We start from the raw sequence: 13,176 nt of genomic DNA on the forward strand, positions 1-13,176 counted from the left end.
TAAAATCCTGCAGACGTTAATAGGAGAAATGAGACTTTTGCATTCTTTTGCATTTCACAATAATGATGATCACTGTTTAAAAACAACAACAACCCAGACCTTCTTCTAAAATAAAATAAATGCATAATCATAGAGTCAGAGAGGTATTCTCCGAGCACATGAGAGTTTTTCTTGTGTCCAACATCTCGTCCAAACCCAGCTGGCTATTATTTTTGTCAGAGCAGCCAAGGATATAACAAAGATTCACCTTACACTCAGGTTGTGTCATCATTATAGTGATATATTTTATTTTTCCATGTAAAAGTCTGGTTGAAAATGGACTTAAACTCCATAGTAGTCAGTTTTGACAATTTCAGCTCCTCGTTCCAGGAGTAAGATCATACAAGGGGGCAGCATTATTTAAAAGCCTTTTTTTCTTCTTAATTTGATCCTGACTCTGGGGACAAACACTTGTAAAAATACTGTGAGATCAAATGTTTCGTCACCTGCAGAGAGAAGCACGATTACTTCCTTAAATACATTAATATTGATTTTTTCTTGCAACAGAGCACGGATCCATGGATTGATGCCTGTGTGCTACAGACCTGCGGCAAAAAACATGCACACCACATGCATGGACACACCTCCAAGATGCACACTTGAGCATTTATTATGCGTTAAAGTTACTCTGCATTAGACAACAATCTCAATCTCAATCTAAGTATGTCTAATTACTGCCAGCTATGCCGAAACTGGACATTTATGGGCACATTTAGTAGATCAGCACTACAAATTGTAAGCCAGGTGTTTCTGGTAACAGCCATTATTTTAGTCCTGGAAATTATTGATACATTCAAAGTACTGATCCCAGCCAATATTTCTGGAAACACATCACAACTTAATGGGGAAAAGCCATGTTTATCTACACTGATCCAGACTGGGTAAAGTGTTAGGAAGGAAAGGATGCCAGATCATTGGATGGAAATGAAAATGGTCATCTTACAGAGGGCTGCATTCAAACACACCCTGGAAATCAAAGTGAACAAATGATGTGGCAAGCTAGTGCATTTTGCAAAAATTTCATTGCAGCAACATTGAATGGTACTCTAGTTTGTATGGCCCCATGTGCTGATATGCATGCCTGACAACATCTGGGAATGTTCCTGATGTCACGGGGACTCTCTACCCAGACATTAACATCAGTGTCCTGATGGAGGTCATTTGTAGCTCTTGCAGTGCTCTTCCTGTTTGTCCTTGCACAAAGGAGCAGATAGCAATCCTACTGATGGGTTAAGGACCGCCTGGATGTCCTAGAGTAACTGTGTGTCTCCTGGAATCTCCTCCTTGCTCTTGAGGCTGTGCTGGGAGACTCAGGAAACCTTCTGGAAATGACATGTATTAATGTGCCATTAAAACACCCTCTGGCTATGGCCCAATCAGTAATCATAACTCTAATACCTCAGTTAACAGCATTTGATTGGCATTTAAATTTCTATCTTCAAGCGAGAATAGAAATAGAAATGCTTTACATTGAGAAAATCGTTCACCATAGATGTAGTGATGAGACAAGCAGGCATGTTATTAGTAAAGGTGTGTTTGGAGATATTGGGTGTTAACACCCTGATTTACCAAAGTTCACACTGCAAGTGCTCGATATTTCTGTGTCAGGGCTGTTAGAGTTCACCCGTCTCACCTAATATACCTAACATACAATGCAAAGTATGGTAGAGCCTGCTGCTATCACACGTAGGATTAAGAAGTCCAAAAAATGTGTAGCTTTTAAGTCTTTGAGTTAAATTAAAGATGGGCTTTAACCTGCCGTCCAAAAATTGTACTGCTCATACCGACAAACTAATCCGGTATTTGGATGTGGTCAGAGAATTGTCGTGTTTTTCCCTACTAAATGTGTAAAAACTCTGCCATTTGAGTCCCATCATGGCGATGACTCATTTTGACAGAGCTGCTAACTCTCTGGGGTTATAATCCAGATGATTATTTGAGATGAAAAGCCTCCTAATTATCAAGTATTAGACCGCCATGGCTGCTGCTAATGCCTGGATGAGGAAATATGAGCAGTCCTCTAATTTCCCATAACAAGAGAACCATCATGTCAGCCTCCATCATTCCTGACAGAAAGAACCCTGAAGACAGAGTCCATGCTGGGTACAATTAGTCACATATCCATACCCAAAAGGATGAAAGGCAATTGGATGAGGAAAAAAAGCAATTTCCTTATGTAAGCACCATGTAAAACATGCCTGGGCATCATGTAAGGCTGGGGATTTGTCAGCTCTTTAATTCCCTCCACTTCAAAGTGGCAGCGACAGACATGCGATGGAGCTGAAGAGGATGGAGGTCTTTGTCTGTACAGTGGCTTGCACAACCCAACATCCCTCATGGCCTTATGGATTAAAAAGAAAAAAGATTATCTGAAGCACCGACAACATTTTGTCCTGGATATGAAGTGAGGTAGACATGAAGAGACAAAACAGTACAGACAAAAGAGCGGATGCCTGTGCACAAGCAGGACACTGTTGTGTGCTGTTGATATGTCACAGCTGAAGCAAACGTAGTGTAAGGACTATTTATCATTTATTACTATCATTAAAGTGGAGTTAAATTTGTCTGAATCTGTTGAAAATTATTATATTTCTGGGCTGATGTGACCCCTTCAGCACATCACTGCTGTTTTTTTGTAGCTTTAACACATAATAATCTCCTGAACATTTCATATGATTGTTGGGTTATCTTTAGTGTAGGGCCTACCTTACAATATAAAGCGCCTCGAGGCGACTGTTGTTGTGCTTTGGATCTGTATAAATAAAACTGAATTGGATTGAATCTGCAGAAGACATAACTTATAGACATTACAGTCCTGTTTTATCTTTTGTCAAACACATTAAGAGTATATTAACACAGGGACAGTTACAGAGAAGATACTTAGATTGGGGGATTTAAATAGAAAACTGTTTTATAGTATTGCTATTTACTGTATCACAGCTGATTCTATTCTTGACCAACAGAAAAAAAAGACTCTTTAATGTTAGAATTCACAAAACATAGCTGTGTGTAGTGATTTTAACAGACTGTAGTGGTAGACAAAGGAAAAGCACCAAGCTGCTCAGTGGAAACTTATTGAAAAAACACAAAGCTGGGAATGGGAATAATAGAGGCTCAAGTTGGAGGCTCAGTATACAGTAGCAGATATTTCCCCGTCGCAGAGTTATGCAGGAGGGAAAAAAAATAATGGCATTCTTAGATTTTTGTGAGCAGTTTGAAGCCACATGACAGATTGGCAGCCTCTCCAGGGTGTGCTCTGCCTCTTGCTAAAAGCCCCCCAGCAATCCTGGCTGGATAAGTGGTTAGAAAAAAGAAATGATAGAAGCATTACGGGACTACAAGTGCATTTGAGTATGTAACCCTGTGATTAAAATGATGAATAAATAAACCTTGTACCTTGAAGGTCATTACATTTTAAAAGGGTTGCCAGTTTTACAGTGAATCCATAAAGTATTCACAGCACTTCACTTTTCCACATTTTCTCAGGTTACAGCCTCATTCCAAACTGGATTCAATTCATTTTTTACCTCAAAATTCAGCACACAGTACCCCAGGCCTGACTGAGGATTGGTGTAAAAATGGTTGTCTTTCTGGAAGGTTCTCATCTCTGCACAGAGCAACACTGGAGCTCAGTCAGCGTGACCATCAGGTTCTTGGTCACATGACGGACTAAAGTCCTTCTACCCCGATTGCTCAGATTGGCCGGGTGTCCAGCTCTAGGAAGAGTCCTGAGCTCTTCCATTTACAGATGATCGAGGCCACTGTGCTTATACCCTTATACTCCAGATCTGTGCCTCAGTATATAAAAACAAAAACATGTGACTCTCACTAAACAAATGCAAGTGAACTGCTGTGAATACTTTCTGGATGCACTGTAAGGAAAAGCTCAGGGTCATCTGATCAAGCTCCGACTTTACGAAAAATGAAGGCTTTAAGTCTAATCCCAAAACCCTTAAGAGAGGGTGTCTGTCTCCCGAATCCAAAGTGGGATTTGGTTCCACAGAAGAGGGGCCTGAAAGCTGAAGGCTCTGCCTCCCATTCTACTTTCATGAACCACATTAGGAAACAGTCTGAGAGCAAAGTGCTCTGTTATGGTAGAAATAGATCCAATTCATCAAGACTTTATATTTAAAGACAACAATTTTCAATTCAATTCTGGATTAACAGGGAGCAAATGAAAAGAAACTAATATGGGAGAAATATGGTCTCTCTTTCTAGTCCTTGTCTTGCTGCAGTGTTTTGGATTAACTCAGGCTTTTAAGGAACTTATAGAGTGACCTGAAAATGAAGTACACTAGTCCAGCCTTGAAGTGATGAATGCAATAATTAGTTTTTCAGCATCAGCAAACAGTCCTACATATTTGTTTAACATTGTTACGACTGATGCCATGAGGTGTTGTTTATCATGTAAATCTTGTTATCTGATTATAGTTTTCACCTGTTTATCTTAGTTAGGGAGGTAAATTATTGTAATTAGGTTTGCTTACTTTGATGAGGTAAGTTTGATGGATATTTCAGATAGTTTCCCTTTGTTTGTTGTTTTGGTATAAAGTCCATCTGCACGTTACATCCAGCTCCATTTTTAGGGCTAATTACAATAGCCTGTTTTATCTGAATTTAGAAGCAGAAAAAGATTTTTATGCCTTTAAGACATTTCTGCAGTTTAACCATTTGCTGTGTATCACCTGGCTTCACTGATAGATAAACCTGCATAGCAACGAAAATGTATTCTGTGCCTTCTAATAACACTGCCCAAGGGAAGAGTCTATAATGTAAATGTAAACCCAGACACTGACAGCCATTAACCCTGATAACTGCAGCAAGTCGCCATACAAAAACATGAAATCAAAAGCTGATTAAAACAACCTTTAAGCTTATAATAAACCCTTTCAGTTTTTTCACGTCGAGTTGATCCAGTGAGCTCGACTGTTATTTTACGTTGCATTTCTGCTCACTGAAAAATAGGATCAGGCCAGGAGTCCTGACATTTTTGAGTCACACAGGTGCAGAGATCTGCTCCACATGTGCTGTGTCATCTGAGAAAGATTAAACTACAACAAAGTGAGACGAGGATTATCAGTGAAATCCGCACCCAACCCGAATAGGGCAGCAACATTCATTTAGATGAGGAAAAGGCAAAGACAGCTTGGATTTGAGAGGTGGCATTAAGCTCCTCGTGGACAGAAGAAAGAATCCTAAAGTCAGCTTAAACTGAACAACTTTTATTTCCTGTCAGACACACAAATTATTTTCACACTTTATGAAGTCTTGTATGTAACTTGTACGTTGTCTCTTAATCATGTACAAATATAACAATGCCTCACTTTTTTCTACTTTTATTTAGATAAAAAGTCTTGAAGTTGTCACCAAACCGAAAATACAAGCAGGGCAAAAAGATGTAGCCGGTCTCATCCAACCTGAACGTCACTTCCTGTACAGACATTTGTTTTTTTAACGTTTATTTAAGCGCTGATCAACAACTCTGACCTCTCGCGAATCATGCAAAGTTATGATCCATTAGTGTTAGATCCTGTAAAGTGCTACAAGTAATCACAGTATACTGTGTCTGACACACCAATTCAACATTTCAAATGCATGACACTTCACAAGCAAAACAGGCATTTATGTTTTGTAGCTTCATAACGACAGTTTTATCTTTTTAACCCAACTATAACGCCAGTGAGTCTGGATCTTGAGCTTAGTTGGAATTATTCAAAATACGTGTTTTTTTCAGTAAAACAATCAATCAAGTCGCTTCCTGTTGTGAAAAAATGTTCTTTAGGGTGTAAAAATATCTCTTCTGAAGTATTTACGCTCTACAAACCTTGATTGACATGTTCAAAACATGACATGTTTTTCCCTAAATAACGCACTCACGTATGCTTTTTACAATCAATTACGTCCATAAGCGATCTGAAGCCTGCTCGTGACTTCTAACGGTTTTGATGCAATTTGCATTTCTGACAGCTGTCTTGTTGTTTTGGGAAAACAGAAGAACTATTTGCCCACAGTGAAGGACTGCAATCCAGTGATGGCTCTGCCCAGGATCAGGGCATGGATGTCATGGGTACCTGGAGGAGGAGATAACGCAGGGGTTACTCATGTGGAGGTGGGGGCACAGATGGCTGCTGTTGGGGATTAATGCGCTCCTACAAAACGACTCACTTAGTGATGAGGCAATTTAGTTAAAATTGACTTTTTTTTGTGCATAGTCTGCTCAATCAAAACCAAACCTCGTAGCGCACTTAAACACATATTCAGACTGTCAAACAAGCCCTCACCTTCATAGGTGTTGACAGCCTCCAGGTTCATGACATGGCGGATGATGTGGTACTCGTCGGCTATCCCGTTTCCTCCCAGCATGTCTCTGGCCTGCCTGGCGATGTCCAGGGCTTTACCGCAGCTGTTCCTTTTCAGCATGGATATCATCTCTGGAGACGCTCTGTTAAGGAAGCAACAGATTTGTTAAGCATTGTTTTTCAATGAAGTGTGAATGAAGTTGTGTTTGTATCTTTTTGCTGTACCCAATACCTTCACATGACTACACTACAGACACCCAAAATGAGACTGAACCTTAGGTAATCAAATATTTATCATTTCGATGACATTCAGGCTCTACTCTTTTAGCTTTCAGCCCTTTATTGACTCACGACACTTCTGAGACGCACTGAGGGATGTTTTTCCCCTCGTCACCCTGACAGAAAGAGACCACAGCGACTATTTAGTTTGAAGGATGGCAAGAGGTGCTAAGAGTCTGCTGCATCCCATCTAATGCCCTTTAGTTAGAGGATAGAGGTGCTTTTACTTCTTCTCATCAATAAGTCTGCCCAGCTGCAGACAGGACTGCAGGCCGATGGCGATTTCTGTCAGCATGTCAGCCATTTTTTTCTGCATCAGCTGATTTCTTGCCAATGGTACTCCAAATTGGATTCTGTTGTGGAATAAAAAAAACCAAAAACAATGTTATTAAGAATAATTACCAAACTACATTAAGATAAGTAAATTAAATAGAGTTTAAAAACATGGATTAAAAAAAAAAATGTCATTCTTCATCTGACCTGTCGAGCGTGTACTGACGAGCTGCATGGAAACAGAACTCTGCAGCACCCAGAGCACCCCATGCGATACCGTAACGGGCGTTATTCAAGCAGCCAAAGGGACCCTACAACAACAAACAGTAGTCATGAGTGACAGAAACTATTCAATTAATAAGTTAGTGATCGCATAAAACAAAGGGATGAAATAACATTTTCTAAACATGCTACTATACCCACCCCCAGGCCGGATACTTTAGGCAGCAGATTCTCCTCAGGAACCTCCACCTCGTCCATGAGGATCATCCCGGTGGCCGAGGCTCTCAAGGAGAACTTCCCTTCGATCTTTGGTGTCGAGAGGCCCTTCATGCCGCGCTCCAAAATAAAGCCGCGAACCTTCCCGTCGTCGCATTTGGCCCAGACTACGGCTACATCTGCCACTGGGGAGTTGGTGATCCTGAAAGAGAAAGCAAATGAAACAATATCAAGACACATGACAACTTTTGTTTGTTTTTTTTATAAAGCACACAGAACACCTATATTTTATAGTATCATACTGTAGCTTTGTGGATGGTTCTTACCATAAGAAATCAACCAGTTTTGACCAATTACAAAAAAATGTCACGATTTTTTTTTTTTTTTTTTTTTTGGGGGGGGGGGGGGTAAATTTATTGTGTTACAAGATGTAAATTGCACATAAAGCTTTACAGAATTAAATTTTATTTTAACTGCTAAACAAAGATAGGATAGGTATGGCCCTGAAAACAATAAAAACGACCCTAGTAAACTTTAGTATTATACACTACACTGTTACTGTTTTAGTGTGAAGAGCTCCCCCGTGTGTACATCTAATGACACAACACACTAAGTAGGAAAATTCTTAGAGGTTACAAGAAGTGAAAGAAGATCAAAAAACAAACCCACACACACACACACACACACACACACACACACACACACACACACACACACACACACACACACACACACACACACACACACACACACACGCGGTGAAAACCGATTGTACCAGAACAAACAAGTCAACTCTGTTTATACTTTGCAATTTACAGAGAAAACATTCAGAATATTATGAATACAATCAACATGTCATATATTTACACTTCTTAGAAAAACATGATAAGGCAAAGATGGACACATAGGCATTAATGGGGTGCATCTCTCAAAATAACTTCCAAACGCATTATTAATCCTTCAAGCCCCTCCTGTCAAAGAGCCAATCATCTGCTTTCTTGCAGCCAGGCCAGCAAACACATGCACGTGGTTGAGAATTTGCACTGCATTTGTTCGGTGTTCTTGTGGGATGAGTCAGAGCTATCGTGTGAGCCCTGGCTGAATAAAACTGAGTAATACTGTAAATTATGCACATGTCGAACAAGTAATGTCGGTTTTGGAAAAAAAATTTATACCTTATTTTGGGTCAAAGTTACCACCAAACAACTTTTCAGTAGTTTGTATACAATTCTACCAGGATTTCTATGCGGGAACCACAAAACTGCACACTTCCAGTAATTTAAATATGTGGCGTGGGCTTGTTAACCCAAAATAACTGGCAAACGTATTTTTAATATGGCTGCTGTGTGGTTAGATGTGTCCTAGAAGGACTGTGACACTGCTTACCATGTCTTGGAGCCAGTCAGAGTGTAGGTGCGACTGGACGGATTGTATTTGGCTCTGGTTTCCATGCCTCCGGGGTCACTCCCATGGTTAGGCTCGGTCAGCCCAAAGCAACCCAGGATCTCTCCACGAGCTGGGGCAGAGGGGATCACACAGTCAGTAAGACGTATACCTGAGAGCTCATGAGGTCTGCATTGGAGTTTCACAGTTAAACCGTCAATATCAGAATTATTGTTGATAAAGTATTTTTACTCTTTTCCCTTCTTACCCAACTTGGGGAGGTACTTTTGTTTCTGCTCTTCTGTTCCATAGGCATTAATGGGGTGCATCACCAGAGATGACTGCACGCTCATGGCTGAACGATAGCCGCTGTCCACTCTCTCCACTTCTCTGGCGATCAAACCATAGGCCACGTAGCTTGTCCCAGCACAGCCGTAACCTTAGCATTCAACACAGGAAGAAGAGCAGCAGTGACAGTGCATAAAATGAGGACATATCTGTGTAGATTCTCAGTCATCCAGGTCATAGAAGCTTAAAGAGCTTGGAAAGAAAGCAAAATACAGTAACTCTCTTTCCAAACACTTTTTAGACATACAAAAAATAATGTTAAGTATTATATAAAAAGAGGAAAAAAGTGTAAAAGGCTAAAACGTTTGTTATTGAGACTTCCCAAAAGCAAACATTGCACACAACTTCAGTGTGCACAGGTCCACAGTCCATGCTGTGTCATTAATGTACAAAAAAAGAAAAGGAAGAAAAGCCTGTTTTGCAACTGAAGTACGATGAGAGTTTACAGCTTTTCATTAAAACCAACATGTGACTGGACTGACCTTTAATAGTTGGACCCAGGACACCCATCTCTCCCATCTCTGACACGATTTCTCTGTGGAACACTTGACATAAAAATGACAAAACCAGACATGATGTGCAGTTATGTAGCCAACACGTGTGTAATACAACACTAAATGAGCAATCTAATTGCATATACATGTGGGCAAATAAAAAGCCCTCTCTCACCTTCGTTTCTGTTCGCCATCAGGATTCGAGGCATGAGTTTCTCTTGACAGTAGGTCCGGAAGGAATCTCTGATCATGATCTCCTCCTCAGTTAACTGACCCTCCAGGTCCAGGGCATCACGCCAGTCGAACTGGACCTTCGCTATCAGGCATTTAGAGAAGCAATTTAATACTTAAAGTCTAAAAAAATGGTTCTGGGTTAAAGGTACAATTTACAAATGTTATTCAGAATTTTTTCTTAAAGTGAACACGTACGTGCTTTAGGCTTCTGCTCTGTTTTCTCTGCATCTGTGAAGGAACAACAACAACAACAAAAACACGCAACAGAAAAACATTAATACTATGAACTAAGGATTTGTGACTATTTAATATATCCTAACATACGATAAAATATTGTTTTTTCCCTCTATAAAAAAAGCAAATGGAAATGCAAGTGTCATTTCGAGAACACTATCTGAACTGAAGGTATTTATTTCGGTATCTAGCGCAGCTTCAAATTTAAAACCATTGTATTTCTACCTGTGGCTGTCAACTTTAAATGACAAATCTGAACATAATGCTGATCATAACGACACTGATGGCAGGATGTGACTGTAGGTGAGGAAACCACGTATACCTCAGTGGCGGATTTCACAGTACTAACCGTGTGTGATAGGTGCTGCAGTTCCCTGTGCTCTGGAAGCTGTGATGAGAGCACATCTGTGAGGGTTGACTAAGAGACGACACACAGCGCTTCTCAATGCCATGACGAAAACGGGTCTAGAAAATAAGAAGACCATTAAGATCCACGATTCTTTATCACTTAGGCTAGTCAGGCTAACTAGTGCTACATTAGGTAACTTCTGTAGCTAAAAGCTAACAGCGCTAGTTCACTACTAACTTGGGAATTAATGTGCTAATTTCCAAATAGCTAAAATAAAAATGTATTCTGTGTTGAGAATAACTGTTAATACTCCAATGACAGCCGTAAGACCAAGTTTTACCTGCGTCAAGTGGAACAACTTATCCTCGACCTAGCTCTTCTTAGGTTCCCTGGATGACTTTTACATGACTGGACGTAAACACATTCAGCTACGTCATCACGCAAAGGCCGTGACAAGTGTGGCATAATGCCTTAACCATACGCCTCTGACTGAACAGTACTCCACTATTCCCACATAGAATCAATCATCTTTCTAATGAAGGTTACACACATAATATCCGAGATCAAAAAGGTAACACTACAACCGCTCGGCTTATTTGTGGCCATTTATTATCACTGAAAATGACCGACTTTAAATGACTCTTCGGCAGCTGTAGCGCACTCTGATTGGCTCATTAGCGGGGGAGTGGCAGTTTGTGCTCCCGTTTCCCAAAATAAAAGCGTGATCGCTACAAGGAAAGATCATGTCGACACCCTAATTCCAGAAAGTGGACTCCAGATCATAATTTCGTTTTTCGTTTTTTTTTTTTTTTTTTTTTTTTTTTTTTAATTTTATTTAGATTTTTTTTTACAAATGTATTTTACTATCAATTGAGGAATTTTAAAATAGCGCAGTTTAGTAATTGTCTGCTCCCTAATAACATTTCCTTTCCATTCGAATCAGTTTTACTTGAATGATGCCAAATCACAACAACAGTCACCCTTTATAAGGTAAAGAAACTACAAGCACTTGGTGACAGTGGGAAAGAAAAACTTTCTTTTAACAGAAAGAAACTTCCAGCATAAGCAGGCAGGGAGGAGCAGCCATCTGCCAAAATAGGTTGGAGGTAAGAGGACAACACAGTAGTGAGACTGCTGTGAGTATGATTAAGACACCTTCAGTTTATATGTCTCTTGATTTCAAATCACAAGATCTGTTACACCACATATTTACACTTAAATATTGTTTGTTTTATTTGATAGCATCTTAGTTTCTATCAGATTTTTTTAAATCAGTGTCAATGATGATGCATATTGTCAATGGATATGCATATTCTTTATTGTATTTCTTTTTTTTTTTAACTCTTCAAATAGCTGTTCAGCACTTAGTTTGAAAGCGTTTTATAAATAAAGTTATTATTATACAGTAATACTTAAGATATTTTTTTGAATCCATAGCATCTGTTACGTCCCTCTGCAGCCCCTAATCATCTCAATGTGTTCAGCTGGTGCTAATTGGCCACACCTAGGCAGGTGTGGATAAAAGCATACCTGAGGCAAGCTTCCAGGGAGCTCACTTGTCTTTGCCTTGGTGGCACTAGCCATTTTAAAGATAAAACCTCTTCTCACCTACACTCTGGTATTCGTCGGGTTTTTTTTATGTTGTGGCTTTTGAGCCGGGTAGTAACATAAGTGGGGGCTCGACCGGGAACGATGCTAAAAACAATAAAACCCTAACTTTACCTAGCTAGTCTTCAGTGGTGTACCAGGCTCGAGGTAACTTTAAACGCAAACTTGAGAGCAGGCAGCAGACCAGAGATATAGTCTCCTACCAAACTCTGAAACGTACCCCCACCCAGGATAACCACCAAACAGAATAAACTAAAACAACAAAGCAAAAAAAAAAAAAAAAAAAGTGCTTCGATGGAAGGGCAGCACAGCCACCCAGCTGAAACTCACTAAAGGGACGTTGCTCAATCACAGTGAACACCATCCTCTCACCCACTTTAAAAGTCAAACAAACTGATATTCAGTCTCCACAAAAATGTCCAAACAATCCCAGACGAGCCCCCACTTATGTTATAACCCAACTCAAAAGCCGCAACATAAAAAAAGATGAATACCAGAGTGTTAGTGAGAAGAGGTTTTTTCTTAAAATGGAATACCAGGTTGGTTAAAATGGCTGGTGCTACCAAGGCAAAGACAAGTGAGCTCCATGGAAGCTTGCCTCAGGTATGCTTTTATCCACACCTGACTAGGTGTGCCAATTAGCACCAGCTGAAAACATTGAGGAGATCAGGGGCTGCAGAGGGACATAACAGTCTCAAACAATAAAAAACCCGACTTATTAAAAAGAAGCAACATAGCCCAATTCAAAAATCTGTCTTAAAACAGCTCTTGTCATTTCTTGTCTCTTCCTATACCACAGTACATTTGATAATGTTATTGTTATTGTTTCATGATATCATGTAAGAGTATTCCCCTTCCACAACGCTTTTGCTTTCCATAGCTAAACTGTATTTCGCTCAAAATACTTGAGTGATTTCCTGAAGTAAATTTATTTGTGTCATGGATCTTCCTGCATTCTCTGGATCAAGGGGAGCTGTCGTGACTCATACACAGTGCAGACTCTGAATAGGTAATGTTAAGACTGTAAGTTGAATTATGAATGAATAAATTGCTTTTTATAATTAATGTTGTCTTGGATTTCATCGGCCAATGAATGTTATGCTATGTCATTGCTTTGCTGCATTCTGGGCCAATGAATATGATTTTTTTCGCTGTGAATTGGTAATAATATCCGAACAAATCATCAAGCCCTCGTTAA

At 39.8% G+C, this 13,176-nt stretch overlaps 1 protein-coding gene across 1 annotated transcript; it reads right to left on the reverse strand.

The window, feature by feature from the left end:
• Nucleotides 1–5,240: 5,240 nt before the first annotated feature.
• Nucleotides 5,241–10,877, reverse strand: gcdhb (glutaryl-CoA dehydrogenase b). The gene is made up of 12 exons (XM_040045888.1): nucleotides 10,711–10,877; nucleotides 10,371–10,486; nucleotides 9,983–10,015; nucleotides 9,729–9,869; nucleotides 9,542–9,604; nucleotides 8,980–9,150; nucleotides 8,715–8,844; nucleotides 7,314–7,530; nucleotides 7,098–7,201; nucleotides 6,845–6,970; nucleotides 6,321–6,481; nucleotides 5,241–6,110 (listed from the first exon to the last, which is right to left on the reverse strand). The coding sequence occupies exons 2-12, from the start codon at nucleotides 10,471–10,473 to the stop codon at nucleotides 6,037–6,039; spliced, it is 1,323 nt and encodes a 440-aa protein (XP_039901822.1). The 5' UTR covers nucleotides 10,474–10,486; nucleotides 10,711–10,877; the 3' UTR covers nucleotides 5,241–6,036.
• Nucleotides 10,878–13,176: the final 2,299 nt, after the last annotated feature.

Source organism: Simochromis diagramma, unplaced genomic scaffold (genome assembly GCF_900408965.1).
Source record: "Simochromis diagramma unplaced genomic scaffold, fSimDia1.1 OVJJ01000150.1, whole genome shotgun sequence".
Classification (NCBI taxonomy): domain Eukaryota; kingdom Metazoa; phylum Chordata; class Actinopteri; order Cichliformes; family Cichlidae; genus Simochromis; species Simochromis diagramma.

What these genes read in the sequence shown, in the direction of transcription:
- gcdhb (XM_040045888.1), bottom strand. Translation starts at nt 10,473, where the DNA reads ATGGCATTGAGAAGCGCTGTGTGTCGTCTCTTAGTCAACCCTCACAGA. An exon ending in TGCAGCACCTATCACACACG is followed by an intron (nt 10,016 to 10,370) that starts GTTAGTACTGTG and finishes GTTCCTTCACAG; the next exon opens with ATGCAGAGAAAACAGAGCAG. An exon ending in GATGGCGAACAGAAACGAAG is followed by an intron (nt 9,605 to 9,728) that starts GTGAGAGAGGGC and finishes TTTTATGTCAAG; the next exon opens with TGTTCCACAGAGAAATCGTG.